This window comes from Sturnira hondurensis, unplaced genomic scaffold (assembly GCF_014824575.4).
Source record: "Sturnira hondurensis isolate 20B ecotype Veracruz unplaced genomic scaffold, ASM1482457v3 Scaffold0016915, whole genome shotgun sequence".
Lineage (NCBI taxonomy): Eukaryota > Metazoa > Chordata > Mammalia > Chiroptera > Phyllostomidae > Sturnira > Sturnira hondurensis.
This window is the reverse complement of record NW_028089546.1, coordinates 88,336-116,270: the sequence shown is the minus strand read 5'-3', so window position 1 is coordinate 116,270 and position 27,935 is coordinate 88,336. Positions and strand designations below refer to the sequence as shown.

Sequence of the window (27,935 nt, the reverse complement as noted above, 5' to 3'; positions counted from 1 at the left end):
AATCAGGAACACTGCCACCAGGATCCATCTTCTTCGTTATGGTCGTTAAAATCGTCCTTAATGACTAGGTGTGGATTGCTAACCCCCACAGCTTCCAGCAGCTTCTGTGCTTCCTCATCAAATGCCTCTTTGCACAACCTGAGAAAACAAGGGAATATCTCTTCTTGCACTCAATTTTCCAACAGCCCTTTACTTTCTCTGGGAAGCTTATTTCATTGGGGTGGGAGGAACTGTTCTTTTAAAGCAGAGAGAATATTAACGTGGCTGGGGAGTAGAAAAGGAAACTGAGGGACATGCTGAGGGGCATATTGCAGTTAAAGAAACATGGAATTTAGAAGAGAAGGGAGAAATAGATTAAAACTTAACAGGATCCTCCAAGAGGCCTTTTTTTTTTTTAGTCAAGCAAAATAGTACTACTAATGATTGTGAAAACAGGTAACACATAGACCGTTTATTATGTTAGGCACTGTTTTAAAGACCACCTATATTGACTTACAATAAGTCTATGTGTAGATATTAATCATTGCACCCATTTTACATATAAGGTAACTGAAACACTGAGAGACTGAGGACTAGCACAAGTTCAAATATGTAGTAAGTGGTAAGGCCAGAATTCAAGCTCAGGGAGTCTGGCTCTAGACTTCATAGCTCCTAACCACTATGCTACACATGTCTCTCAGAATTCAGTGTTCTATGGGGAAAAAACAAATAAGGGCCTAGAAAATACCCAGAGAGCCACAATCAGGTCGATCCTGAGGCCTAGAGTAAATGAGTGGCTCCCCTGACCCCTCATTCCAGAAAACTTTCTTCCTAAAAAGCCAATGAAGACTTACCCTAGAACTTGTAGTTTACATTCAGTAGACCTCAAGACTTCACATAACTTCCTAATTCCTTCACAACCTAAGGTATTCTGTATCAGGTTCATTTCTGTCAGTCTTTGGTTGCTGCTAAGAGTAGAGGAGAGATCCTGACAACAGACAGAGGTCAAGCCACAGTATTCCAGCCTGCGGGAAGAGAGACTACAGATAAAATTAACTTTGTCCCATGAGAGAGCGCAAGCACACAAGAGATCTGTGAGCTGGGAGTAGAGGATAACTCTAGAAGCTGAAAAAGTGAGCACAATTAGAGGAAATTGATGAAATGTAAGTACGTATAATATTCATTATTCTAGATATTTATAGGCTGACTATATGCCTTGCAATATCATGAGTTACAAATTCATAATTACAGTCCAGGAAATAAAGTATGGAAGCACACCAAGAAAAACTATAAAGTACTTGAATCTCTAAACAGCATTAAAAATATAACAACATAAGTAGATTTTAGAAATACAGTATTAGTTTAAAAGCAAGGTATATAATGAGGCCTCTTGCACCATACCATTTATGCAAATAGAAATGCATGCACCAAAGAAAAACAGCACATCTTAAATTTCAAACACATTAGGTCAGCTGCCTACAGGTGTGAAAGAGAATGGTTAGAGGAGATAAATTAACCAACCAACCAACCGACAATCAATGGGCCCTTGTATAAACCAATGATAATACAATACCATGAACTAAGGAAATATGTTAAACTCAATCTTCTGTACCTGATGATTCCCCCTAACCAACTAATTTAAATTTCATTTTCACCTTAATGTTTACCTAGTCATACAACAATTGAGTGCCTCTGTAGATACACAGTATACAATTGTTTTTAAGTTGCTGCCCACATGGAGAACACATTAGCACAGTGGATCAATAGTCCCACCACTAATAATGACTCAAAATGCACAACTATCACACAAAATAAATGTTAGGGTAAAAAGTATTATAAAAGATAAAAGATAATCAAGAACGCATCATCCTAAATTTGTAATCACTAATAATAGTCAAATAAGCTGTGGTACATTTATAAAATGGAATACCACATGGTTGTAAAAAAAAAAGGAAATCTTACCTTTTGTGACAGCATAGAGATTATTACGCTAAGTGAAATAAGGCAGTCAGAAAAAGACAAAACACCATATGATATCACATATATGTGAAATCTAATGAACAAAATAAAGTGAGAACAAAATAGAAACAGAGGCATGGATACAAGGAACAGGCTGACTGCTATGGGTGGGGCTGGGGGTACTGGATAAAAGAAGGTAAAGGGAGTAACCAAAAAACATTCATGCATACCCATAGATACAGATAACAGTGAGGTGATGGCCAGAGGGAAAGGTAGGTGGGGACTGGGTGGAGGTAGACAAAGCAGGGGTGGGGTGGGAAATAGCGATAGAAAGAGACTTTGCTTGGGGTAATGGGTGCATGACACAGTGTGTAGATGATGTTTCATTGAGTTGTACACTTGAAACCTCTATGGTTTTCAGAACCAATGTCACCCAAATAAATTCGATGAAAAATGCAGGTAACCAAAACTAACAACTACAAAATGAAAAACAAATCTAATAGTTACAAAGGAGATTTTAAACATTTTTCGCAGTAGTTAAATCATCTGGAAAAATATCACCAAAAATACAGATGATTCACACACCTGGATTAACAACTTTAACTGATGTGAAATACTGAATCCAACAGCTCTTAATATTGCATCCCACTGATGTGCACATGCAAAACTGGCTGTACACTAGGCTGTGAGCAAATGTCATCGGATGTGTCAAAGAAGTGAAACCATTTATATTCTCAGACCACGATGCCAGCGAGTAAATATAAAAAGATAACAAAAAAACTGCAATGATTTAAATGAAAATCATTTAAAAAATTTAAGGCTGTGTTGGAAAAGAAGAAAGATTTATGAGCTAAGCATCCAGTTCAAGAATTTAGAAAAAGAATGGTGAAATAAACTCAACCAGAGTAAAAGAAATAAGATAGAAACAATAATTAATGAAACATCACTAGATACCTAAATCACTAGAGATGATTCAGAAATTAAGCAGATATAATACTAGACACTTGCCAGTAAGTTTTAAAATTCATATAAATAAATAAAAGCATAGGGATACAATTACTTGCCAAGATTACTCACTAAGAGAAAACCTATATAAATGTATAATTATTTAAAAATTGAATCATTAGTCAAAAAAGTCACCACACAAAGGAACCTTCAGATCATATAACTTAACCAAGAATTTCTACAAAGCTCAAAAAAGAAATAATTCCAATCTTACACAAGCATATGCCAAAATGCACATCTGACTGGCTAGAATTTTAAAAATTAAGCCTTGACAAAATATCCAAGAATAGAGAACAACAGGGACTTTTACACACTGGCAGTGGTAGAACAAATTGGTACCATCCTTTTAACAATATCTGATAAATATGAAGATATATATTCCTTCATGACAGAAGAAGTCCACTCTTAATTATTTAGCCTAGAGAAATGTATATGCATGTGCCCCAGAATTCATACATTAAAGTATTTACATCATCATCAGGTCATAAATGAAAAATGAAAACAACCCAAAAGTCCACCTACAATATAATGGTTATTATAGTTTTTGGTGGGGTCATCTGTCAAAATCTTTTACAGAAATAAAAATGAATGAACTATAGCTACATGAAATAACTGGATGACTCCTTTTAAATTTTTTTTAAACCTCACCCAAGGACATGTTTATTGACTTTAGAGAGAGACACAGAGAAACATCAATTGGTTGCCTCCTGCATGCACCCTGACCGAGGACAGAACCTACAATCCAGGTATGTGCCCCGACTGACTGGGAATTGAACCCGCAACCTCTTGGTGTATGGAAGGATTCTCCAACCAACTGAGCCACCCAGCCAGGGCAGCAGCCAGATGACTTGTACAATCATAACACTAAGCAAAAACGAAAAAAAAAATCATTGACAGAAAGGAATACATAAGGTATGATTACATGTATATAAAGTTCAAAATCAAGCAAAATTCAACTATATAGTTTTCATACACTCCTGGTTCACTGTATAGGAAAACAAATAAATGACTGCCATAAAATCAGGATAATGGTTGCTTCTTTGAGGGGAGGCAGAAGTTGTGATTTTTGAAGGAATGATGAGGAGAATCTAGTTAGCTGGGAAAACTCAATTTCCTGACCTGGGTGTGGTTATACATACCTTTTTTATTTTTTAAATATTAGTTTTTTTCACTTTTCTGTATTTAGTTTGTATTTCATAACAGAAATGCTTAAAATGTGATTTGGGAGAGCTTAAAAAATAAGAGAAAAGGAAAATAAAAAATACGTTGTAGAATAAGTTATACCAGAAGAGGAGAAGTGTATTTTCACCACTGCTGAATGACTTGAATGACTGCTTGGTGTGTCTATAGTATTTTGATTGTCTTTCCCCGGACAGTTTCCCAGGGCCAGTGCCTGCCAGCATTGAAACCAGCTGTAGAAAAGTCTGAAGCCAGCAGGTTCTTCCGCTTTCAGTGTTCTTATTTGTTAAAAGTACTTTTTATTTAGGCCTGAATGTTCATAGGTTTAATAATTTGTCCTGTGTTGACTTTTCTTTTTTAATGTTTTTCTGGGGAAATGGTGTGCCTTTTCAATCTGAAGATTGTGCAGGGGGAGGGGATAGGTTTTCCTGTCTTTAATTTTTACTTATGTGTTCAATTTCTTTTATTGTAGGGTCATTAATTATGCTTATGTTGGATCTCTTGTTAGTCGTATCAGTTAATTTTCTTTAATCTTTTAAAACTCTTCTTTTACTTGATTTTTTTCTAATTCATCCTACATATTCCTAAATGTATTTTTAGCAGTTGTGAAAATGCTGAAAAGTACTTTTAACAGATAAGGACAGGGGAGAGGAAGAATCTGCTGGCTTTAGACTTTTCTACAGCTAGTTTCAATGCTGGCAGGCAGTGGACTCTGGAAAACTGTCAGGAAAAGGATGATCAAAATAATATGAACAGAGCCAAGCAGTTTTCCAAGTTCATAGAAAAAGAAGACATTTTCAGATATGCAAAAAATCAAGGAGTATAATAGCCAGGTCCTCTATTTCAAGGAAACAATGGGTCACCACTCAGGGTATGCAAGGAACATTCCATGGTGTCTGCCATCCACAAGCATCTGCTATTGCTGAGCTCTGGAATGGTCCCTCAGAAAGAAATCAAAAAGGTTTGTGACTTTACCTCCCTCGCCAACTCCTGATGTACATACCTTAGCAAGGCTGTTTGGTCACACAGCTATCTCCTGAAATGTTTTACCTATTTTGGTCACCTCTTGAATAATGATTAGGCATTGGAAAGTGATAGAAAATTATATAGAACTATTTCGACACCTCAGGATTGATCCTGACCATTTCTGGGCATGATGCTTTTCCTTCCCTAACAGTAACTCCAGACAGCCTGGTTGGTACATCCTCCCGGTGGCAGACCAGCAAGGAAGGACCTATGGTGTTCGACACCTGGATTCTCTTTTGGATTAACTAGGCCCTAAATCATGAGGAAAAGGATCACCTGGTTGAGTACAATACTAGACACGAGCCAAGGTGCGGGGTACAATGGCTTTCTGTACAAACTATAAGATTGGTTTGGTCCCTCTTCCACCTAACCCTTGTAGACTGAAGGCATGGGTACAAGTGGGGAATGATTAGGGCAACAGTGAAGTTACAGATGCTGGGCTAGGACACACTTACTTCATGGCTGGGGGAAGAGCACAACACCAATGCCTAGGAAGGAGCACCTCAGAACCTGAGAGGTGCAGGGACTGGGAAGAACAAGTAAGACTCTCTTTTTCCCCAACGATAGGTCCAACAGCACTGCCTGGCAAAATAAGTACATGATCGGCTTTCGTCCACACAGCAGCTGTGACTGGCAACCTGACCAGCTGTCATGATGTCTGCCGGCTATGAAAACAGAACATCTCATGTAGACACGGCAGGCCTTAACTCTTCTGTTGTGCCTGAAACCATCGATGGCAGTCCCCAAATGTGGACCCCTCTCATATGTTTGCAAACACAACAACAGGTACAACCTTGTTTTAGTCTGACCAATATAAATTCCTGAGCTTCCCGATGCCAGAACAGCCTGGGGTAGGCCATGTATGGCAAACAAAGCAGCTATAACTACTCAGGGACACGGCCCATCTGACATAAGCCAATCAGTGCAATGGTGGCCCAGGTCAAGTATAACAACAAATCCCAGTGACTGGTGCTACTTGTTACATGGTTGCGTGTCGGGAAGTGTGGCCCACTGAGCGTTTCTACTGGGGATGGGATTGTTTATGGCCCATGTTTGCCCCCTTTTATTTACTGACAATGACACCAAGATCAGCAGGTCATTCTAACTCCCTATTATGATTTGTAATGCGTATTAAGACATATTATTCCCCCCTAGGTCTACCTCAATTGGCTGAGTCCAGGACCTTGAGCACATAGTTGAAATCAATACTGTAATTTGGCCTCATCCTGTGCGTGGATTCCTGTTGATAGTGGCTCTAATTAAATGGTGTAGGAGACAAATGAACAAATTTGGTCCTAGATTCTGTTGTTCAGATTAATCAGAATGGCCAATGGAATGGCACATCCTTCTGAAAATACACCAGAAGCCACGACTGTATTATGTAAAAAAAAAAGGGGGGGGAGTGGATATTGTTGGGAGACATTCTTCTATGGGTCTTTAGCCCCCCTACATTTTTTTAAAGATTTATTTATATTTGAGAAGGGGAGAGAAACATCAGTGTGAGAGAGAAACATCATATTGGTTGCCTCTCACAAGCCCCCTACTGCGAACCTGGCCGGCAACCCAGGCACGTGCCCAGACAGGGAATCAAACCAACAACCTTTGGTTTGCAGACTGGCGCTCAATCCAGTGAGCCACACCAACCAAGGCAGGCCTCCTACATTTTTGCTGACTTAAATGAAAGGCCCTTGACAACCTTTTACCTAAGCCATTTCCTAGGATGCATGTGCAATGAGCAACCTTGAGAGATGAGGCAATGTCTCCCCTTCCACGACAAAGAGCAGGCTAGCTCACTGCTTGCTATGAAATGGTGAGTCCCCAAACTCAATGCTCCTCTCTCAGGACACAAAGTACTGCATGTGTAGGCATCCACTGGTGCCCTCCACAACAAGCCTGTGAGGCTTAGGGCACAAGGGAAACTGACACAAACATGCCTAATGCTCGCATGGCTATACTATGAGTAATAAAAGTCCCCTGTCTCTGATAAGATTCTGTGTCTCCTTCCAGCATCCATAAGGCAGAAACATATTAAATAAGATAGGCTAACTTATCAGATGATAAGTAGAATAAAATTAAATTTCAGCCCCAACAGTTACAGCAGCATCATTGCTGTGACACACAGAAACAGTCAAAGGAAACGTACGTAGGAAAAACACTTTCTTGGAAGCTTCAGAGAGACAGATCAGAGTGTCTGGGCTTCCCACATGTGAAGCAAAATTTTTGACCCAGAAGTCAATAACTCATGCTGTATGACTAAAAATGTACTCTCCAATATTAGTTCAAGATTTTTAAAAAATCTAAGCAATATCGGATTGAACGTAAGCATTCAGAACACAGGATAAGATTTGATTAGGTTGCAAGCTCTGTAAGAGCATCAACAGCATTCTTCTGGATAGAAGATGATTAGTAAGTCTCATACGTAATAAGAATCACTAACACATGGCCAGATATGATACATCTGAAGGGTGATAGAATATGAAAGACCTAATTTAAGTACCACTTATTTATTAATACATACTCTGTCTAGGGTACTGACAAGGATGCAAAGAAATGTGAACCACGGCTTTATACTAACAACATATATCACACATTGATTCAAATATCTGTAATTCAGATTCTCATTTCTGAGGGTAACTTACTTTCTACTAACCCCTACTAACCCCATCTATTTTCCATTCTTCCCCATACACTAAATTTCTTCTAGCTACACTAGCTGCCAAATAGCTATCATTTTTCTAATGAAAAACTGAACTCACCCGAGCTTCTGAATATTACAGTTTGGATGTCTCAAAGCTTCACATAGAATTTTGACTCCATCATCCTGCAAGTCATTGTTCCCAAGGTCCAGGCTCTGCAGGCTTGGGTTGTTCACAATAGCAGAAGCCAGATCCAGACAACACGCACTAGTGAGAACACAACCCATCAGTCTGCAAGGAATACAAAAGAAAAGTAAGACCTTCAGTTGTGAGACAGTTTATTCCTGGGAGAGATGCTCAGGTAGTATTTGAACCTTTTTTCTGACCCTTTTCTATCCATAGTCCAGGACACACATAGAGGTCTAACATTACCAGTAGGAACAGATAGGATTTCTTAATAAGCAGAAAAAGACAGTAGATAAAACTGCTTTCTTCCATAAAGAGGTTGCTATCTATCGAGCTTCCCAAATGAAGGATATAAACACTTATTCCTACCAATACTAAACAATAGTATAAGCTTTCCCAAGGAACTGGTACCTATAGTTTCAGTTTCTAATATGCCTTTGATATAAAAATGCTTTTCAGGAATCTACCTCAAATTGTTATCCCCACTGAATCAAGAAACTTACATATAGAAAGATATTTCTTTCATGTCTTTGTAGGATATTCTAGAGCATTTACAACCTGGCCTCAAGCGTTCTCTTTCCCTCTTCTGTCCCCACCCTAATTCTCTAACCACACAACCTATTATTTTACAAATATACCACATCTATCATCATTCCCCTTTTCTCTCTTCTTTCTTTCTGCCTAGAATATCTACACATAACAAAATCCCCTTCATCTTTCAAACCAGAACGAACTCATGTCTCCTCTGTCCCATTCTTTGCTTGCTCCTTGACACTTTGTCATACCCTTATAACAAAACATGGAATAGATCAGAGTTGGCATTTCCCTACTATCAGCATTTTGTGAGTGACTTGCAGACTAAAGCATCACCTTAGTAATAACCTTTAGTTCCCTCAGCATCTAGCTCATATTCGTTGCAAACACTGGTTGAGAGAATTGGCCTGACCTACGGAGACTATGAAGGTCTCTAAGAAAGCACAAATTAGTCTGTGATTACAGCAATGCTAAGGAGAGAAACTGGGCTAAACACCTATCTTGTGTGTAGAGGTCACTTAGAAATTGTATCTCTGGAGCTGAAATAAAGGCACTGGATATAATGATAATTTCCAGTAAGTAAAATTTTATCTTCCAAGTGAACCATAATCAAGGGAACTTCAGAGAACATATTGTCACCCACATCATACATATTTTCCCAAAGGAAGTACAAGTGCTTATTGAACCCAATAATTCAATCACTTTAGTGTTTATAGATGTGACAAGTAAACTCATACAGAAATTTGGTTATCATGAGTCAGTCCAGTCAAGACAAACACCTCCCTTGCTCTCACAGTAGTAGTTAAAGCTACACAAAACTAAGGTCAAAGAAGACCTACTCCAGGTCCTGAAGATTACAGCCTGGATGCCGAAAGACATCACACAGAAGCTTTACTCCATCATCTTGTAGCCAGTTGGACCCCAGATCCAGATGTGTCAGGCTCTTGTTGCTTAGGAGAGAAGCTGACAGATGTTCACTGCTAACTGAAGTGAAATGGCAACATCTCAGCCTACAAGAAGAACAATGTGAGAAAAAATGGAGTCATTGCTGGACTGCCTGAATATTTAAATCCATGAAGAGATTTCATGTTTTCTTGCCCATCTACTTGCCAATGCTCCATCTCAGGGCAGACAGCCTCTTCCCTCACTGCCTCTTTGACTGTCTCACTTGAGAACCACAGGTCTGCACCAAATTGGGCTACAAACTGGATTCATGTTCCTCAGAATTTTTATTACCATAAATAAAATGTTAATGCCTTTACACTGCCTATAAATAAAAAACCCTGCTGCAGAGATAGCTACATGGAACGGAGGTGCAGGCATGTAGAGTAAAATGGGAGTAATTATAATAAAGTACTTGTACATAATAAAAGTGACATTTCTAATCAGTAGGGAAAAGGTATATTATGCCATAAATTATTTGGAGACAACAGACTGGACATAAGTTTAATATGTCCAGTCTGGGGAAAATAAGTTTAATTCTTATTAAAAATTTAATTTGGAATAATTTAACACTTAAATGTTAAAAATTAAACCATACAGAATATAAAAAGATGACGTAAGTAGATTTTTAAAGAAGAATGGTAGTTCCATTATGACAAAACTTCTAGAAGTAATGAAGGGGAGGATAATTACACTTCGCAAAAATTTTTAACTTCTATATTCTAAAACTGACCATAAAAATTAGAAATACAGCAACATGTGAGGTAAGTTGTTTACAATACATAAAATATAATAATGATAGTATATATGTGATATTAGTAACCATAATATATAACATAAAGAAAAGAGCCAGAAGAAAATTGAGCCTATAAAGAGACAATTCCTTGAGTATTAAAGGCCAAAACCAGAAAAGCTGTTCAACATCAAATCCTTTTTAAAGTTATTTTCAATTATCTAATTCACAATGATCAACAAGGTTCCAGATACTCAGTGAGGATATGAAAATACAGGCCCCTAGACTGCAGAGGGAATATGACCATATCTGACAAAATAAGTTTTGGCTCATCACTTCCATGTCTATGAAATTATGTAACAGCAACTAACAGAATAATCACAGTGTGCTCCAGCCATACCATGGAATGCTATACTTGCGTTTAATGGTACTCCTTCACATTTACCTGTTCTGAGCCCCAAATGTGAAGCTGGATAGGCAGATTTTAGTCCTGAATCCATTATTTTCTTGTGAGCATTAGGCAAGGTGCATAAACTTTCTAAACCTCCCATTCTTCACCTGTACAATGGGGCACTTGGAACTCAGGTTGCCAATTTGATACCAACAGGTACTTTTGTATAGGTTAAAAAAAAACTAGTACAAGGCCAAGCATTCATTAAGGACACAATAAATGACACTTATTAATATCATTATCCTCATCATCTTCCTTATCATTAAGGTCAACAGTATGGAAAAAGCAAGGAACAGAATGTGTTCATATTATCTTCCCATTTTAAATTTATTTCAAAATGTGGATTTGATTGGAAGATACTTACACAAGACTCTGTAGAGTGCACTGTGGATGTTTCAAGACATCACTCATAAGCTTTACTCCACCATCTCCCAAGATGTTGTCTGCCAAGCACAAATGCGTCAGCCTTTTATTGCTGATGAGAGCCAAAGAAAGATCCTTGCAACCAGTGACTGTGAGGCCACAGCTTTCTAAACTGAAGGAAAAACAGATGGGGAAGGGATCAGTCAAATCCCAAAGTTTATGCTTCTCCTTCACAGGAAAGTTAGCTGGTACTTAAGACCCCTACTACACCTCAACTACAGACTCAGCCTCATTAAAAGCTTACTTAAATCACGATTCTGTTTCAGCTACATGCAGGGTGTAATGACACACAAAAGAGGAAGCAAGAGGAGAAGCCCGGAATTAATGGAAATGAACAGTCAGTCATGAAGAGAAGAAGTGTCTGGAAGTCAAGGAAAAGAGGAGGGCAGGAGAGGGAGAAAAGGGGAAGCTCTTCTATGACTGACAAATGAGCTGATTGGTGTCAAGACCCAGGCAGTTTGCCCATTCACATTGTAACTAAGCTATACAAGACTGAACAGGAAACAGAAAACAAAGCAAAAAGACTCACGACAGTCTCTCTAGGGGACATTTTGGATGTCTTAAAGCCTCACACAACAGCTCCACTCCATCATCCAGTAGATTATTGGTCGACAGATTCAGAAATATCAGGCTCTGGCTTCTGATGAGAGCCTTAGTGATATTCAGACAGCAAAGTGTAGTTAGGTTGCAGGATTCTAAGCTGGAAAACAATACAGAAAAATAGAAATGGCCCCTCTGAGAGGAGAATTATAACCACCACTCACCCAGCCAGAGCATTTGGCCACGCGGATCTGGGCCTGTGGGACTGTTTCTGGAAATCCAGCTTACCTATATAGAACGAATGCTAATGCAATCACAAGGCTCTGAGAGTGAAAAGGAAAGGGAGAAGCTTATATTTTCCATCCCCACGTCCCCAATTCCCTAGGAAAAAATATATATCAAAGTGTTCCAAAATATTTTAAAATGATCATCATTTTCTGATTGAGAGGAATGTCCTCTAACTAAAACATGGGTGAAGGTGGACTGAAGAAGGGCTGCATCCTTGCCCTCCTTGACCTCTGAAACTGATGGGCAGGAAACCAGGAGCGAACGCTGTGACTCCCACTACTGTCTGTCACGGGCTCATTTGCAAATGGTCAACCCATGCTTTTGAAGGAATCATCCCTTAAGTATAAAAACAAGTAAATCAGAAGTAAAGGTTTCTAAAAAATAAAGTAAAAGAAGGGGAACAGAAGAAGAAAAGAAGTGCATGTAGAGCCCCTATTTTTGAAGACTTACATTTAGAGACCACTTGTGCTCTGGAGTGGCTGGGCCTGATACCTGATACCTGGCAGCAGCAGTGTTCCTGGAACATGGTGTTGTTCTGGTTATTCCTTTTAACCAAGGGTTTATTGACTTGAGTCCCTTGGGAATTTATTCCTTGAGTCCCTTGGGAATTTATTCTTTTCTTCAAAATCAGGGCATACAGACATACAAACAGGATTAGTCCTCAATGGATGACCTAGAACCTGGCCTAAGGCTGAAAACCTCAACTTGCCCTGAAAAGGTGCTTTGGACTGAACAGTGACCCCCTTTAAAGAGGTAATTCAATTGAATGAGGTAACAAGAATGGGCCCCTAATCCAACAGAACTGGTGTCCTTATAAGAAGAGGACAGGATACCAGGAGTGTGCAAACACAAAAAAGGTCATGTGAGGACACAGTGAGAAGGCAGCCACCTGCAAGCCAAGGAGAGAAGCCTCATCAGAAGCCACCCTGCCAGCACTCTGCTTTTGAACTTCCAGCCTCCACAACTATGAGAAACAAATTTCTGTTGACTAGGCTAATCTGTGGTATTCTGTTATGATAGCTGGAGTATACTAATACTAAAGGGTATGACATCAGCAGCCAGGCAGGCAGTTAGGGAAACAGGAAATTTCATACACTGTATTTGGAGAGAGTTCTTTTAAACACATAAAGAATCTAATATTATGGGATCTATGGGTAAATTATTAAAGTTTAACAGAAAGAAAACATTAATGGGACAGAAACTAGGAACACATATAACATGGCCAGTCAACTGTCCATAGTTCTTAAAACATGAGGAGACTGGAAACTTTCCCACATGAAACATCAGTAGAAGATCTTTAGGACTCTTGATTACTCACCCACAATAGGACAACATCCAATCCTACATAATGTAATGTTTTATTTTTACAAAGTACTGGTGATTTCCGCTACCAAAACATTCTACTCACCCCCACAAGGAGCCCTACTGGTTTACCTAGAGAGATGGTTTCTTGTCTAAAATCCTAGCAACTGGGCCTACATCAAGGTTTATCAACCCTCAACTGATGAAAAAGATCTTATCCAGTTCAGCTGCTCTGTTAGGTGCCAAGGCATTTTGTCTTGGGTCCACAGCTCCCAATGTCAGAAAATATCTTTCCCTCCACTTAACAGCTTTTTGTCACTAGTATGTTTTACTATTAGACAGAGGAGCCAATGACCTACTTCTCATTTGGGTTCCAGACCAAAGGCTTCAGATTATAGAAAATTTCTCACAGTGTCCTAAAACTACTTCATAGATAGTAAAACTGTCTTGCTGATAACAGAACTCGTTTAAGAATTACCCGGAGAATCCAAGATGGCAGAGGAATAAGTGGAGGCTAAAGTAACCTCCTCCCAGGACCAATCTGGAACTACAACTAAACAGTAGAGAAGTCATCTTGAATAACCCACTGAACAATAGCTGGAGAAAAGCTTTATAACCACGGACAGATGGAAGAAACCACTTCGCCACAACATGACTGGCAGGGAGAGTGACAGTGGAGGAGGCACGAGAGGGCTGGCTGGGTCCTGCAGGCAACAGCTGAAGTTCCAGAAAGGATATTTCCGGGTCCAGGGGGTTCCCCCTGAAAAGTGTGGGGCCTAAACCCCAAGCTGGGCTCCTGGTGTACTGTACCAGGGCCAGAAAGGAACCCAGATAACCTTGAGCTAGGAAAAGCAGCAGGGTTTCTGTCCACCGGGGAGAAGTGGTTGGAGGTACAGAGAGCCTCTTAAAGGGCCAATGCACAAAATTTTGTTTGGAGCCACTTACACTGGGCTACAGCAAAGGCAAGGCAGAGTGGACCAGAGACACTTGAGGAGAGTCTGGAGCTGGTGGCTCTGGAAAGAGATCTGAAGTAACAGCCACCAGGATCCATATGTTGAATCATCCCCCAGGCACAGAAGCCATTTTTCTCAGGCAGAGTACTCTTCTCAAGTGGCGTCAGCCTGAGAGGAAGCAATACCCAGCCTGCTGGAATTACTCTGCCCCACCCTGCGGTGCTTAAGCTAGGCTGCAGATCACAGCTTGATTAGATTAACAGAGATAAAAATTAAGTGATCACATCAATAGATGCAGAAAATGTTGATAAAATCCAGCACGCATTTATGGTCAAAACTCTCAGCAAAATGGAATTAGAGGGAGCATACCTAAACATAATGAAGGCCATATATGACAAACCCACTAGCAGCATCATACTCAATGGGCAAAACCTACAAGCATTCCCACTAAGATTGGAAACAAGACTGGTATGTGCGCTTTCACTTCTCTTATTCAACATAGTACTGGAAATCTAGCCAGTTATCAGCAAGAAGAAATAAAAGGTATCCAAATTGGAAAGGAAGAATTAAAACTGTCTTTATTTGCAGATGACATGATACTGTACATAGAGAATCCCAAATATTCCACCAAGAAATTACTAGAATGATAATGAATTCAGCAAAATAGCAGGTTACAAAATTAATATCCAGAAATCATTTGCATTTTTATATGCCAATAATGAACTAACAGAAAGAAATTAAGAAAACAATTCCATTCAGCATTGCTTCAAAAAGAATGAAATACCTAGGAATAAATCTAACCAAGGATGTAAAAGACCTGTACATGGAAAACTGTAAGACATTGAAGAAAGAAACTGAAGAAGATACAAATAAGTGGAAGCACATACTGTGTTCACAGATAGGAAGAATTGGTATCATTAAAATGTCCATACTACCCAAAGAAATCTATAGATTCAATGCAATTCCTATCAAGATTCCACTGATGCAATTCACAGAACTAGAACAAATATTTCAAAAATTTATATGAAACCACAAAAGACTCCACAAAGCGAAAGCAATCCTAAGAAGGAAGAACAAAATTGGAGTAATCGTGCTACCTAATATCAAACTATACTACAAGTCCATAGTAATCAAAACAGCCTGGTACCAGCATAAAAACAAGACACATATATCAATGGAACAGAATAAAGAGCCCCAAAATAAACCCACACCTTTATAGGAAATTAACATTTGACAGAGGAAGCAAGCAAATACAATGGGTTAAAGATAATTTATTCAATAAATAGTGTTGAGAAAATTAGATATATGCAGGAGAATGAAACTAGATCACCTTCCAACAACACACAAAAAATATTTTTAAAATGGATTAAAGACTTAACTGTTAGACCCGAAACCATAAAAATCCTGGAAGAAAACACGGGCAGCAAAATCTCAGACACTGCTTGTAGAAATTTTTTTAAGGTTTTATTTATTTATCTTTAGAGGGGAAGGGAAGGAGAGAAGGAGAGAAATATCAATGTATGGTTGCTTCTGGTGCATCCCCTGCCGGGAACTGGCCTGCAACCCAGGCATGTGCCCTGACTGGGAATTGAACCACGATTTTGTGGTTCGCAGGCCCGCGCTCAATCCACTGAGCTACACCAGCCAGGGCTGCTTGTAGAAATTTTTTATCAGATAGATCTCCCCAGGCAAGGGAAACAAAAAAGAAAATAAACTAATGGGACTGCATCAAATTAAAAAGGTTTTGCAGAGCAAAGGAAATCATCAACAAAATCAAAAGACAACCCACAGAATGAAAGAACCTATTCACCAATATATATGATAAGGGGTTAATATCCAAAATTTATAAAGTACTTACAAAACTCAACACCAAAATACAAACAACTCAATTAAAAAATGGGCAAAGGAACTGAATAGACACTTCTCAAAAGAGGACATACAGATGGCCAACAGACATATGAAAAGATGCTCAACATTACAAATCATCAGAGAAATGCAAATTAAAACCACAATGACACACCATCTCATATCGCCAGAATGTCTATCATCAATAAGTCAACAAACAAGCGCGGGCGAGAATGGTGGAGAGAAGGGAACCCTTTTGCACTGTCAGTGGGAATGCAGACTGGTGCAGCCACTGTGGAAAGCAGTATGGAGATGCCTCAAAAAATTCAAAATGGATCTGCCTTTTGACCCAGTGATCCCACTTCTGGGATTGTATCTGAAGGAACTCAAAATACTAATTCAAAACACTAACCTGAAAGAACATAAACACCCCTGTGTTCATTGCAGTATTATTTATGATTGCCAAGATATGGAAGCAGCCCAAGTGTCCACCGATAGATAAGTATTTAAAATAACTATAGGACATTTACATAATGGAATACTATTCAGCTACAAAAAAGAAGTATGCAGCAGTATAGATGGATCTGCAGAACATTATGCTAAGTGAAATAAGCCAGTCAGAGAAAGACAAATACCATATGATTTCACTTATATGTGGAATCTAATGAACAAACTAAAGTAACAAGCAAAACAGACAGATTCATAGATGGAGAGAAGATGACAGGTAGCAGGTGGGGAAGTGAGGGTGGAGGGATTGAGCAAAAAGGAAAAGGACTCATGGACATGGACAATGGTGTAGTGATTGCTCAGTAGAGGGAAGTACAAGGGAACTAAAGGGTAATGGGAAAAATAAAATAAAAATTAAATAAAAAATAAAAGAATTTAAAAAGGAATTATCCAACAACTTTTCAGACTGCTATAAGTGAATTTCACCCTGTAAAAACAAGCAAGCCCTAAAAATAAATTCTTAATGGCAACAGGAATCATGTCTATTTTCAAAAAGGTCTTGTCTCAGATTTTACTTGTATTTTTCTATACACAAATTATCATTTACTTATCACAAATACAGACTTATCCTTTCATATATCAAGGTTCATTCTTGTACCATCCCCACTCCCACCAAGCCCAGGGATTACAAAAATTTCTCAAGTAAAAGTTACTGCAATGATTTTTTTATTTTGCTTTTGTTTTTGGTTTTATTTGTCAGAAGCTGGATGAAATCTCTTTCATTGGAAAACAAGATCTTCCTTGAAACCTGTTAAACAATGTGTAGACCAAATGTGACGGCTAAACCTCTCACTTTCACAGAGAAAGCAAATTAGGCCCACAGGAAGACCAACAGTGCGTGGCAGCGAGAGAGCACAGTGGCCACACTGTTCTTCCTCAATCTTCGGTACTTGTCGCTGAGTTGTAATTATAAGGGAAGGGCAATTCACTATCAAAAATTAAGTGAAACTGACCCTGCTCCAGCACTGTCCCCAGTTACCATCAGTGCATTCTTTCCTGAGTACTCAAAGATACAATGAATCTACACATTCCTTCATTTAAATATGAAAAAAATAAATCTTTATAAATTCTGGGTCTACTTTCTTTTTCAAATTTAGGAGATGGAGACACAGAGAACTGTACAATGAGGGGTCTTCAGTCAGGAGTAGGGGGATGAGAGGCATCAGAAGTCCTGTCTAGAGGAAATCAGTTGGAAATTGATCCCCCAGGACTCCCTATCGTGAAAATAGATTTAAGCTAGCCCTATGAACAGCAATTCCAGGCTGGACAGATAAAATTCTCAATTGTAGTAAAAAAAAAAAATCACGACTTACCTCAGATTCTGTAGCTTGCAATCTGGGTGTCTCAAGGCTTCACATAATAACTTTACTCCACTGTCCCCTATATCACTTCCTTTCAGGTCTAGATGCTGCAGATTCTGGTTGTGAGTCAAAGTACTAGCGATATTCCAATAATCATCAGGGAAAGGAAAAAACCTCAACCTTCAGAAGAAAAATATGCAGGAGGAATTACGAAATCATCTCTGTCCCTGGCTACAGCACCCTTTTGTTTTCAAATCCAATTCTCAGATATTACCTAAACATTCCTGCCATGTCTTATCCTCCCCTGGGTTTCCAGCCCAGGTGTCCATTATATCCTGACAACTGATACCCTCAACTTTTGTGGGTTGTTTGTTTCTTTGTTTTGTGACCCTGAAGAAAAAGAAGGTAGTAACATCAAGAAAAGCAGTAGGAGGGTTTTTGAACTCAACCCCAGGAATGACTATCAAAAATCATTGGGACTATTCCAAATACTGCATTTATAACATTAATTCATGATATTTAATCCTTTAAATAACCCAAGGTGAGTTCACTGTTAATATCAACTGTTAATTGTGCATCCTTAGCAAAACACATTATTGCAAAATATGCCCTATCATCTCTGTGTTAGCCTTACAGAGGTAATGCCTTACCTCTGTGTTCTTCCTCATCTAGAAAATTCCTAATCAAGTCTCAAAAATCCCATTTCTATGCACTCTTTCCCAGAATAGGTTAGTTATGCTTCCACATCCCCAGAGCTTTCCACTGTTTATGCTCTTAGAGTATTTGACACCGTGAATTTTAAGCATCTTACTGTTGGTCGCGCCTAATAAGTAGGAGTGGGAAGTGGAACAAGGAAAGAAATTGGAACTCTTAAATTTCCTCATGCCAGACTTACAGTAGTTTTTGTAGTTTACAGCATGGGTGCCTTAGCTCTTGATAAAAAATCTTCATTGCTAATCCATCAAGGTTGCTATGACTCAGGTCCAATTCTCTCAAGTGTTCATTCGTATGAAGCACAGAACAGAGATCCCGCCAGCAAGAATAAGCATCCCTTTGCCTACAAAATGGGAAAAGAAAAGACCAATGACTCTATTTCAGCCCAGGCAACTCTTAGAAAACGGTAGTGGGTGAAAGTAAGTGGCCTTTGGAAATGGCAAGGGTGTCTGTCCAGCGTAGGCACAGCCCACCGGCTTGTCTTCCTCTTGGCACTCCAGAGGCTTTCTTGCCCAATAGCATAGCTCTCCCTCCACCCCTCAACACACTCCTTCAGTGCACAGAATAAAAACTAGAGACTTCACTTGGGAGGAAGAGACTCAGAGAGGACAGGAGAAGTCTTCAAATATCAGAACAGCCAATATCAAGAAGAAAAAAATAATATATGACCACAAAGAATCAGATTAGAGACAGTGGCTACACGTTAGGGAACCACAGGTTTGAGCCCCAGCCCTACCATTTACTAGCTAAGAGTCCTTTAAGCAAGTCACATTAATTCTCTGAGCTCAGAGTTTCCGTCCTCTATAAAGTAGAAACGCCATCTCCTCTCCCGGGGCTGTGAGGGCTTAATAGTCAGTTTTAGTTGGTACACAAAAGCACTTTGTAAATTTTAAAATGTCACATAATTTAATTATTAGGCATACTATCAAGAAAGCCATTATAAACAAAAGGTATTAAGAAATAAAATAAGGGGGGGGGTGGGCTGGGATGGGAGTAAAAAACAGAAAACTACTTGAACAATAATTAAATTTCAAAAAAATTTAAAAAAGAAAGAAAATAGAAGATAATCTAGTGATTATAAGCATAAGCTCTAGAATGAAATAGTCGTGAGCCCTAAGTGCCATTCACTGAAGTAGGTGATTCTGGCAACATTACTAACCTAAAAAAATGAACATAATAGTATTTATTTCTTAGGATTACTGTGAAGACTAAGACAATCTATAGAAAATACTTAGCAAATGTTTCATGTTTTAAATGCCCCTACCAATCAGTAGCTATTTGTATTAAAATATACGTAAGTCCAGCATGTTTCCTTATACATCACAGCTACTGTAGGACAAAGAAAAAGTTATCTTTTTTTCCCCTCTGTCCTCCTAGGTTCCTTGACTCACACTCTGTAAAATTAGACCTAACAAGAGACAGATTAACAAGAGAAAGGCATACAAATTTTATTAGCATGGATACACATAACTCATTATGGGTAAAGCAAGGGGGTGGTTAGAATTTGGGCTCTACAGCCTGGCCAGAGTGGCTCAGTTGGTTGGAGCGCTGTCCTGTAACTGAGAGATTGTGAGTTTGATTCCTGGTTAGGCACATGCCTAGGTTATTGGGTCATGCAACTCCCAGTCTGGACCTGTACGGGACACAACCAATCAATGCTTCTCTCTCACATCAATGTTCCTCTCTCTCCCTTCCTTTCTCTCTAAAAGCAGTTGGTGGGGCAGGGGGGGGATGTCCTTGGGTGAGGATTAAAAAAAAGAGTTTGGGGTCTATATACCTAATTTAGTAGGGGAAGGCATTGGGAGAAAGGGCACTTATGGAACAACAAATCACTTTTGGGAAAGATAAGTGGGCCCTAGGAGACGAGATGGAAGACATGATAGTTTATGGACTGTCTGGGTGTCCTGCCAACTTCTGTCTTTAAGAAGAGATGAGAGCTGCTCTTGGGAAGAGTGGACAGGAAGAGGACACCTGAGTTGATGACAGCTGAGCACTTTTGGGAAGCTCTGCTTTTAGGCAGATAAGGAATTTAAGGAACTCAAACATCTTCAACTCAAAATAATTCTTACCAAAGTGGCACATTTTGGAGTGGACATCCTGATCCTCTTTACTATTCAATACACATTGGTCTCCCCCATACCTTACTTAAATTGGAATGAATGACTTTACAGAGTAGTATCCCCTACATCCCCTGAGATGTCAAATTTGAGGAAACTAGGCAATAAGTTATTCATTCAAACATTCAAGTGCTTACAATGTCCAAATATTAGGGGTAAAATAGTGAACAAGATAGAAATCCTGCCGTTAAGTTTACAATGTAGTTAGGTTGCAGAAGAGACCAAGCTCACCCATAATGTCCCTTTAAAAAAACACGGGGTTCTCAGACTCTTAATTTTAGCAACAATGGCAACTCTAGTACTAGATAACACTACAAGAGAGGTGAGGGTAAGGTAGCACAAAGACTGGCCAGATAGTGCCCAGAATGCCTTCGTAACATTTATTATTAGGCATACAACACATTCTAATGCCCTGGGCTCGGTTATGTCTTCTTTAAATAGGACTATGGGATCAGAATCCAGAAACTGACTGAAGCAGATTATTTACAACTTCCCCTGGACACTAAAGTGGGGGTCATGGCATTCCAGCCTACAATCCCTACTCCCACAGTTTAGAGAGAAATGAAATGTGTTCTTCCGAGAGGAATGCTGTGATCCTACGTCACAGCAATGAGACGGTTTGGGTTGTTGGAAAACTAAGGACTTACAATCGGATGTGTGACCTCCATCAAGTTTCACATCTTCTTGGTACCTCAGTTTCTTACAAGTAAAATGGAAATAGGAGCATCCACCTAGGATCTTCAGGAGACTAAGTGACTTGGGACTTAGAAGACTATAAGGTATATGTGAAGCAAATCTTAGTTATTATTTCATGTCTGCTTAAATCAATGACCGTATACTTACTCTCTAGGTGAACTTCCCTGAATCTCAGTTTTCCAGTCTTAAAAATAAATTGCAATGTGGTTTTGACGAGACTTAAATTGGATATGTTCAATATCCTGTGCACTCTATAGATCATATAGTAAGCCATCAATGAATTTCAGATTTAACTGAATCATATAGTAAGATTTAACTGATCATATAGTAAGCCATCAATGAATTTCAGTTAAATCTGAAATTCATTGAACTAATTCCATAGTTCAATTCTTCCCCTAGACTTAGATGGGTAAAGTCAGAAAATGCAGCTTGAGGAAGAGGAGAGGGTATAATAATAATAAGCATAAAATGCTGAAGATTCATTTATTCTTTTAAAATACTCATTTACCACCTACTACTTCTTACCTACAGCTCACTCTCAACAGGTGTTAAAGGCCCGAGACCTTTCATACGAAGACTGACCTATGTGCAGGCAATGGGGAAAGGCAGCTAGGTCAGTAGAGGACCACAGAACATAGCCCAGAGAGATAACCTACGTACACTAGGTCCCACAAGAAATTCCTGGCCCCTATTCTTCTGGAGGGCATTGTTTTTGCAAGTTTTATAGGTGTAGGATAGAGGATGTAAGTTTGTGCTATACCACAGCCCTCCTTGGGGACTGAAGCACTGGTTCCCAGTTGTTGGGCATGTTCACAACTGACAGCTCTCAGCCGAGTCCATCTACTGGAATTACCCTCAAGCCATGGAGCCACTTGAGACAAGTGTTTACCCATTCCTTACCAGTAGCTATGACTGGTCAAGAGGGGCTTCCATGCCTGGCCTCCTTTTCTTAAGGTGGGACAACTCTGAAAGGGCATCCTGGCTCTAGGACCTCAGCTAACAATTCCCCTCCCCCTGACAAAATCTTCTTTCTTCACTCCCTGACAGGGCACTTCCGGGAAATGACCTAGCACACTTACCAAAATTCAGCTGGGTGGCTTGATTTTAACATCTTCTTTTCAAATACCTCAGTTACACACAGTTTAATGGTCTGCAAACACTGGCAATGCTTAAAGCAGAAGGCAGACACAAGCAAGTGGATTTTCTCGCAAATATTAATGACAACCTTTTGGAAATATCTCATTGCCTGGCCTGTAAATGCTTCATCTTGAGTTTCATACAGACAGTGAAACAACTCCAGACATTCCAGCTCTGATGGGAAACAGTCATTGTTCCCTAATTTTTCCATCCCCTGAAGTATCTTCTCTTTTATCTCCAGGGACATTTTACAGTTAAAAGTTTCCTCCAGTTGTTTCACTCGATCTTCATTCAAAAGGCCAAACAAAAAGTATTTCATCTGTGTCAGATGAGGGTCTTTATAACTGGTGCTTTCCAGTAACAGCTTCAAGTCTGCAAAAGACTGAGAGGGATGGTCCATGGGTCCCCAGCTGTCTTCCAAAATATAAAACATAGCTGCAAAAAACTCCTGAATGTGTAGGTGGGCGAACTCGTAGCAATTTTCATAATCTGGGTCCTTCTGAAGAATATTCATGGCCAGAAAAACTGAGACATCAGATTTAGTTAACCCATGCTTTCTGAGGTTTTCCCTGTAAAACACATGTGTCATAGTACATACTCCTTTGGCAGCCAAATGGCACAGGCTCCTCAGTTGGGTTTGGTTGGGTCGACTAGAACAGCTTCCGTCTGCGAGAGTGAACAAGCCGGAGACACAGCAGGTAAACAGAGCCGTGGTGGTTTTGCAGGTCAATGTGACATCACCACCGTTCTCCATTTGCTGCTCCAGACAAGTACAAATGACCCAGCACAACAGGGGGATTTTGCACATGCTAAAAAGCATCTCATTGTTTCTGAGTGAGCGCAATACTTGCAAGGCCCACCTCTTGTCTTCAAAAAACTGGTAAATATATTCCTCTCTTGCATCTTCGGTCATACCTAGTAGCTCTACAGAACGCTGACTCTTCAACAAGGGCTTTAGTTTCTTGCAAGCTGTCAGTCTTGTCGTCACCAATAAGAATGACTCAGGGAGCATCACTTTCCTCAGCAAACTACTCATGAGGAAGGACACTGGGTGCACCTGGGTCCAGTCTTCACATAGCATGAACTCAGGTTCCTCAAAGGCAAAGTTCAGCTCATCAAAACTATCAATAATAAAGAGCAGACTATTTGGCTGGGACATAATCCTTTCAATGGGGCCTTCTGTGCTGGGCCAGTCCTTTGATATCATTTGAATAAAGCTTCTTTCTCTCCACTGGTTAATTTCTCTTGCGTTCAGATAAAAAATATAGGTAAACTTCTGCTGATAGAGATCGCCCTGGGACCAGTCTAACATGGCCTTTTTCACCAAGGTGGTTTTCCCAACTCCAGCAGCCCCCTGAACCACCACGGTCTGCGGCTGCTCACCGGTGTTGATGTCCACATCGAACAAATGTTCCAAGAGTTCCCTACCTTCCGCAGCAATTTCATGACAGAAATCTTTAGGTTCTCCAAGCAAACACTTACTGACCCGTGTGAGGCAAAATTGTTTCTGTATCTGAATTCTATATTCTGTTCCATCACCTAGGTCAGAAAAAAAGCAAGAACAAAACAAAGATACACATGATCAAAACAACTTCTATGATTTTCAATGTTCAGAATACTGGACTTGGACTTAGGAACATAGGCTGAGATCAAAGTACAGCTGGTTTAGGTAAGGAAAAAAACATAAACAAAACAAAAATATTCCTGTAGATCTAAAACATACATTAGAAATTGAAAAAAAAAGAACTGGCAATACAGAAAAGTGTATTTGTGATAGAAAATAAAAATTAATTCCATTCAAGAAATATTATAATTTTCTCCACAGAGAAAAAGATGGTACGTATGTAGAACACAGTCACATCCAGATTTAAAAGGCACATAGTCCACAATTAACAATGATAGCCAGAGAGGACCTGAATACAGAGCCGAAGCTATGGATCAAAATAATCCACTCTATACAAGTAAAACACTGATAGAAATGAACATTGAAACACAGCCTGAAAAATATTTTTTTCCTTTTGTTTTGTTTACTTTTATTGAATTTACTGGGGTGATAACATATAACAAAATTATACAGAGAGAAGAAAAAAATTCCTACATGTCCAAGTAGAATTTAACTACAGGTTCATCTTTACTTATTTAAGCCCGATCCCATCTTTATATCTCAATTAAATGTCACTATCTCAGGAAGGAAGCCTTCTCTGAACCCCAATGCTATAAGTTCTTTCTTTCATATATTCTCAAAACACAGACTATTTTTCTTTCCTAGCACATAGCACAAGCTATAACTATTTAATTTTTTAAAGTAAATACAGTTGCCCATTGAACAATACAAGTTTGATCTGCATGGGTGCACTTACACATGGATTTTTTTCAATAAATATTCAGTTGGCCCTCCATAGCCCTGCGTTTTGCATCCACAGAGGCAACCAATGGTGGACTGAACACAGTAGTTTTGAATACAGTATTAGTTGGGCACATGTGGATGTGAAGGGCTGACTATACGCATTGTTCTACACCATTTTATATGTGACTTAAGCACCCACAGAAGAGCCCTGGAACCAATGCTCTCCAGATATAAGACTGTAATTTTATGTCTGTTCTACTAGGGTACTCAGTACAAACATCTAACATAGTTCATATCCCACTAAATTGTGGTAAATTACCCTCAAGGAGAACTTATGGTACTAGGTACTCTGTATAGTATAATACTTAGTACAGTGCAGTACTTAAAAGAAGTAAGGGTAATTTTTGCTTTCCTTGTTTACTTTTAACTGTATTCCAAATTTCCTAACAGTAAATTTCTATGGAGATGGAAACTTGGTTTCTTAAATTTGTGGCCAGTTATACACCACAAAAATAAATGTCCTTATATTGAGTCAGAAATTAAGGTCAAAGTGGGAAATCATCTTCAGGATCATTTAATACAATAAACAATTTTTATTTATTAGTTCTTGAAATGAAGGAAGTTCTTGATTATTTCCTTCATGAAAGAGTGTGGCCTATTAGAAACCAGCTGGGTTTCTGCAGGGTTAAGAATAAAGCTTTTCCACCTGCTCCAGTTTTCTCTGTACTGTCATGCTATGTACATACGCTGGATTTCAGCTATATAAAATTCAAAACAAAGTGGGGGAATGGAAATGAGATTGAACTAAGACTGAAAACACCTGGTTCTGGGAATTATTTTATTTTTATTTATTTTTAGAGAGAGGGGAAGGGAGGGAGAAAGAAAGGGAATCATCAAAGTGTCATGGCCTCTTGCACACCCCCTACTAGCACCCCCACAAGCCACAGCATGTGCCCTGACTGGGAATTGAACCGGCAACCCTTTAGCTCATGGGCCGGTACTCAATTCACTGAGCCACACCAGCCAGGGCTAGGAATTACTTTTGATATGGACTAGTCAGTCACCATCTTAGGAACTTAACTATAGCATCACTTCTAAAGGAAGGGAATAGATATGATAAGCCAAACAGTCCCTGCCAACCCAGGGACTCTAGTCCATACAACCTAGACATGAATACACCTTTGTTCATTAGACTTTCTTTGATAATTGGACATTCCCAAATACCATCCTCTTCAGGCCATGAATCAACATGGCTCTGACTCTGCCTTTGGCCAGAGAGCCAGTTTTGTTGAGTCTTTTTGAAAGATAATCAGCAAACAAGTAGGATATTAGAAGTTAAGGAGTTAAACAAAAGCACCCTGGCACACAAACCCCATCATGCTTCATAAGCTCACACTCCTCCCAAATCTAACAAAAGCCCATCTACTTACCCCCCTGGTCCTGGTCACCTTGTGTCTCTCCGGCCTGGGTGTCCTCTGGTCCCATGGTCTGGGCTGCCCCTGCAGCAGGTTCTAACCTGCTGAATGATATTCAGCAAACAGGTGAGATATTAGAAGAACCTAAAGAGTTGAACAAAAGTGCCCTGGGGAATAAACCCCATCATGTCTCAAAAGCTCAAACTCCTCCCAAATCTAACAAAAGCCCATCTACTTACCCTACTGTCTCCTGGCCACCTTGTGCCTCTCTGGCCCTGGTGTCCTCCGGTCCCATGGTCTGGGCAGCCCCTGCAACAGGTTCCAACAGGGACATGAGATTACAAAAACAAGGAGAGCTTTGGTAATAGCCAGAACAGGGGCCAGAGTTATCCTCAGTCACCCAATTCTATGACCACCGGGGTTTAAGAAAACTAGAGTCAACAGAGCCTCCCACTGCACCAGTTTCGCCGAGGGAAGAGCGATGTGATTGTAAACAACACTGAAGTAGGACCCCCACCCTCCAACAGGGCAAGTGGTCTAGTCTAAGCCAACGTTTCATCGCCTGTACAGACGTCACAGTGATGAGGCTCAAAGGAAATATGAGTAAGGAATTTTAGATTTCTACACTATTCCATACTTGGGAATGACTAAAAATACTGACTTGGCTTAGGTCCCGTAATAATTTTTTTCCCATTCCTCATATTTCAGCAAAGATTTAAATCATGTTTGAGACTCCTTAAAATTTAGCCTAATTCTTATCACAGTTGCTTTCATCATGCTAACTGATACCAAGTGAATGAATTACCCCCCATTAATGAGCAGGGCTGGGTAATAGTACTCAAGACCTTCCTGACTCTTCAGTGTTTCTCAAATGATCCAACAAGCTCCCAATGTACTTGACCACCATGGAGCTTGTGTCCCACAGAATGATGTAATCTCTAAAGCCCTTTTTTTTTTTAAAACTTGCAAATGATCATTTTTATTTTTTTATTTTTAAAGATTTTATTTATTTATTGATCTTTAGAGGGAAAGGAGAGAGGGAGAGAAACATCAATGTATGGTTGCCTTTCGTGCATCCCCTGCTGGGAACTGGCCTGCAAGGAACCTGTCTGCAACCCAGGCATGTGCCCTGACTGGGAATCGAACCTCGATCCTCTGGTTCGCAGGCCTGTGCTCAATCCACTGAGCTACACCAGCCAGGGCTAAAGCCCTTTCATAGAATCATCCCAGCAGGCTCCAGGAAGCACTTCCTTCCCCCTCCCCCCAGGTATGTTCCTAGCATCACTCACGATTGATCTCTGGTTTCACTCTCTCATACAGATCCTTCAGGTTCATCTTGTCAAAGATTTTGAGAGCCACATCCAAGGCCTGCTCTCCTGGATAGTGCTTGTTCATCATGTTAGCCAGGTCCTCCCGCTTGGCCTTCTTCACTTCGGCCCAGGGTATCCTGCAGTACCCAGGCCCCATGATCTCATTCTTTAGGTGGAACTTGAATTTATGTAATTCCTCTTTGTTTAGCTCCTCCAAGCACAGGAGCAGCCCAAACTCAGAAAAGAAGGAAAACGACGAATCTGTCATCTTGTCCTTGCGTCGATATTCCAGCTTCAGTAGGAAAAAACAACACCTGGACCTGTGGAAAAAAATTAGGAAATGAAATACCTATAAAAATATAGATTAATTCAACAAAAACATGTTGAAGCTCACTATATTCTGCTCCGTG

The 27,935-nt window shown here is 39.7% G+C and overlaps 1 protein-coding gene across 1 annotated transcript; it reads right to left on the bottom strand.

Annotated features, from left to right (window-relative positions):
• Positions 1-2: 2 nt before the first annotated feature.
• Positions 3-27,815, bottom strand: NLRP14 (NLR family pyrin domain containing 14). Its single transcript, XM_037066990.1, has 11 exons — positions 27,505-27,815; positions 26,231-26,299; positions 22,396-23,992; positions 18,685-18,846; positions 17,802-17,969; positions 11,583-11,753; positions 10,995-11,165; positions 9,344-9,514; positions 7,905-8,075; positions 834-1,004; positions 3-138 (listed from the first exon to the last, which is right to left on the bottom strand). The coding sequence occupies exons 1-11, from the start codon at positions 27,791-27,793 to the stop codon at positions 3-5; spliced, it is 3,276 nt and encodes a 1,091-aa protein (XP_036922885.1). The 5' UTR covers positions 27,794-27,815.
• Positions 27,816-27,935: the final 120 nt, after the last annotated feature.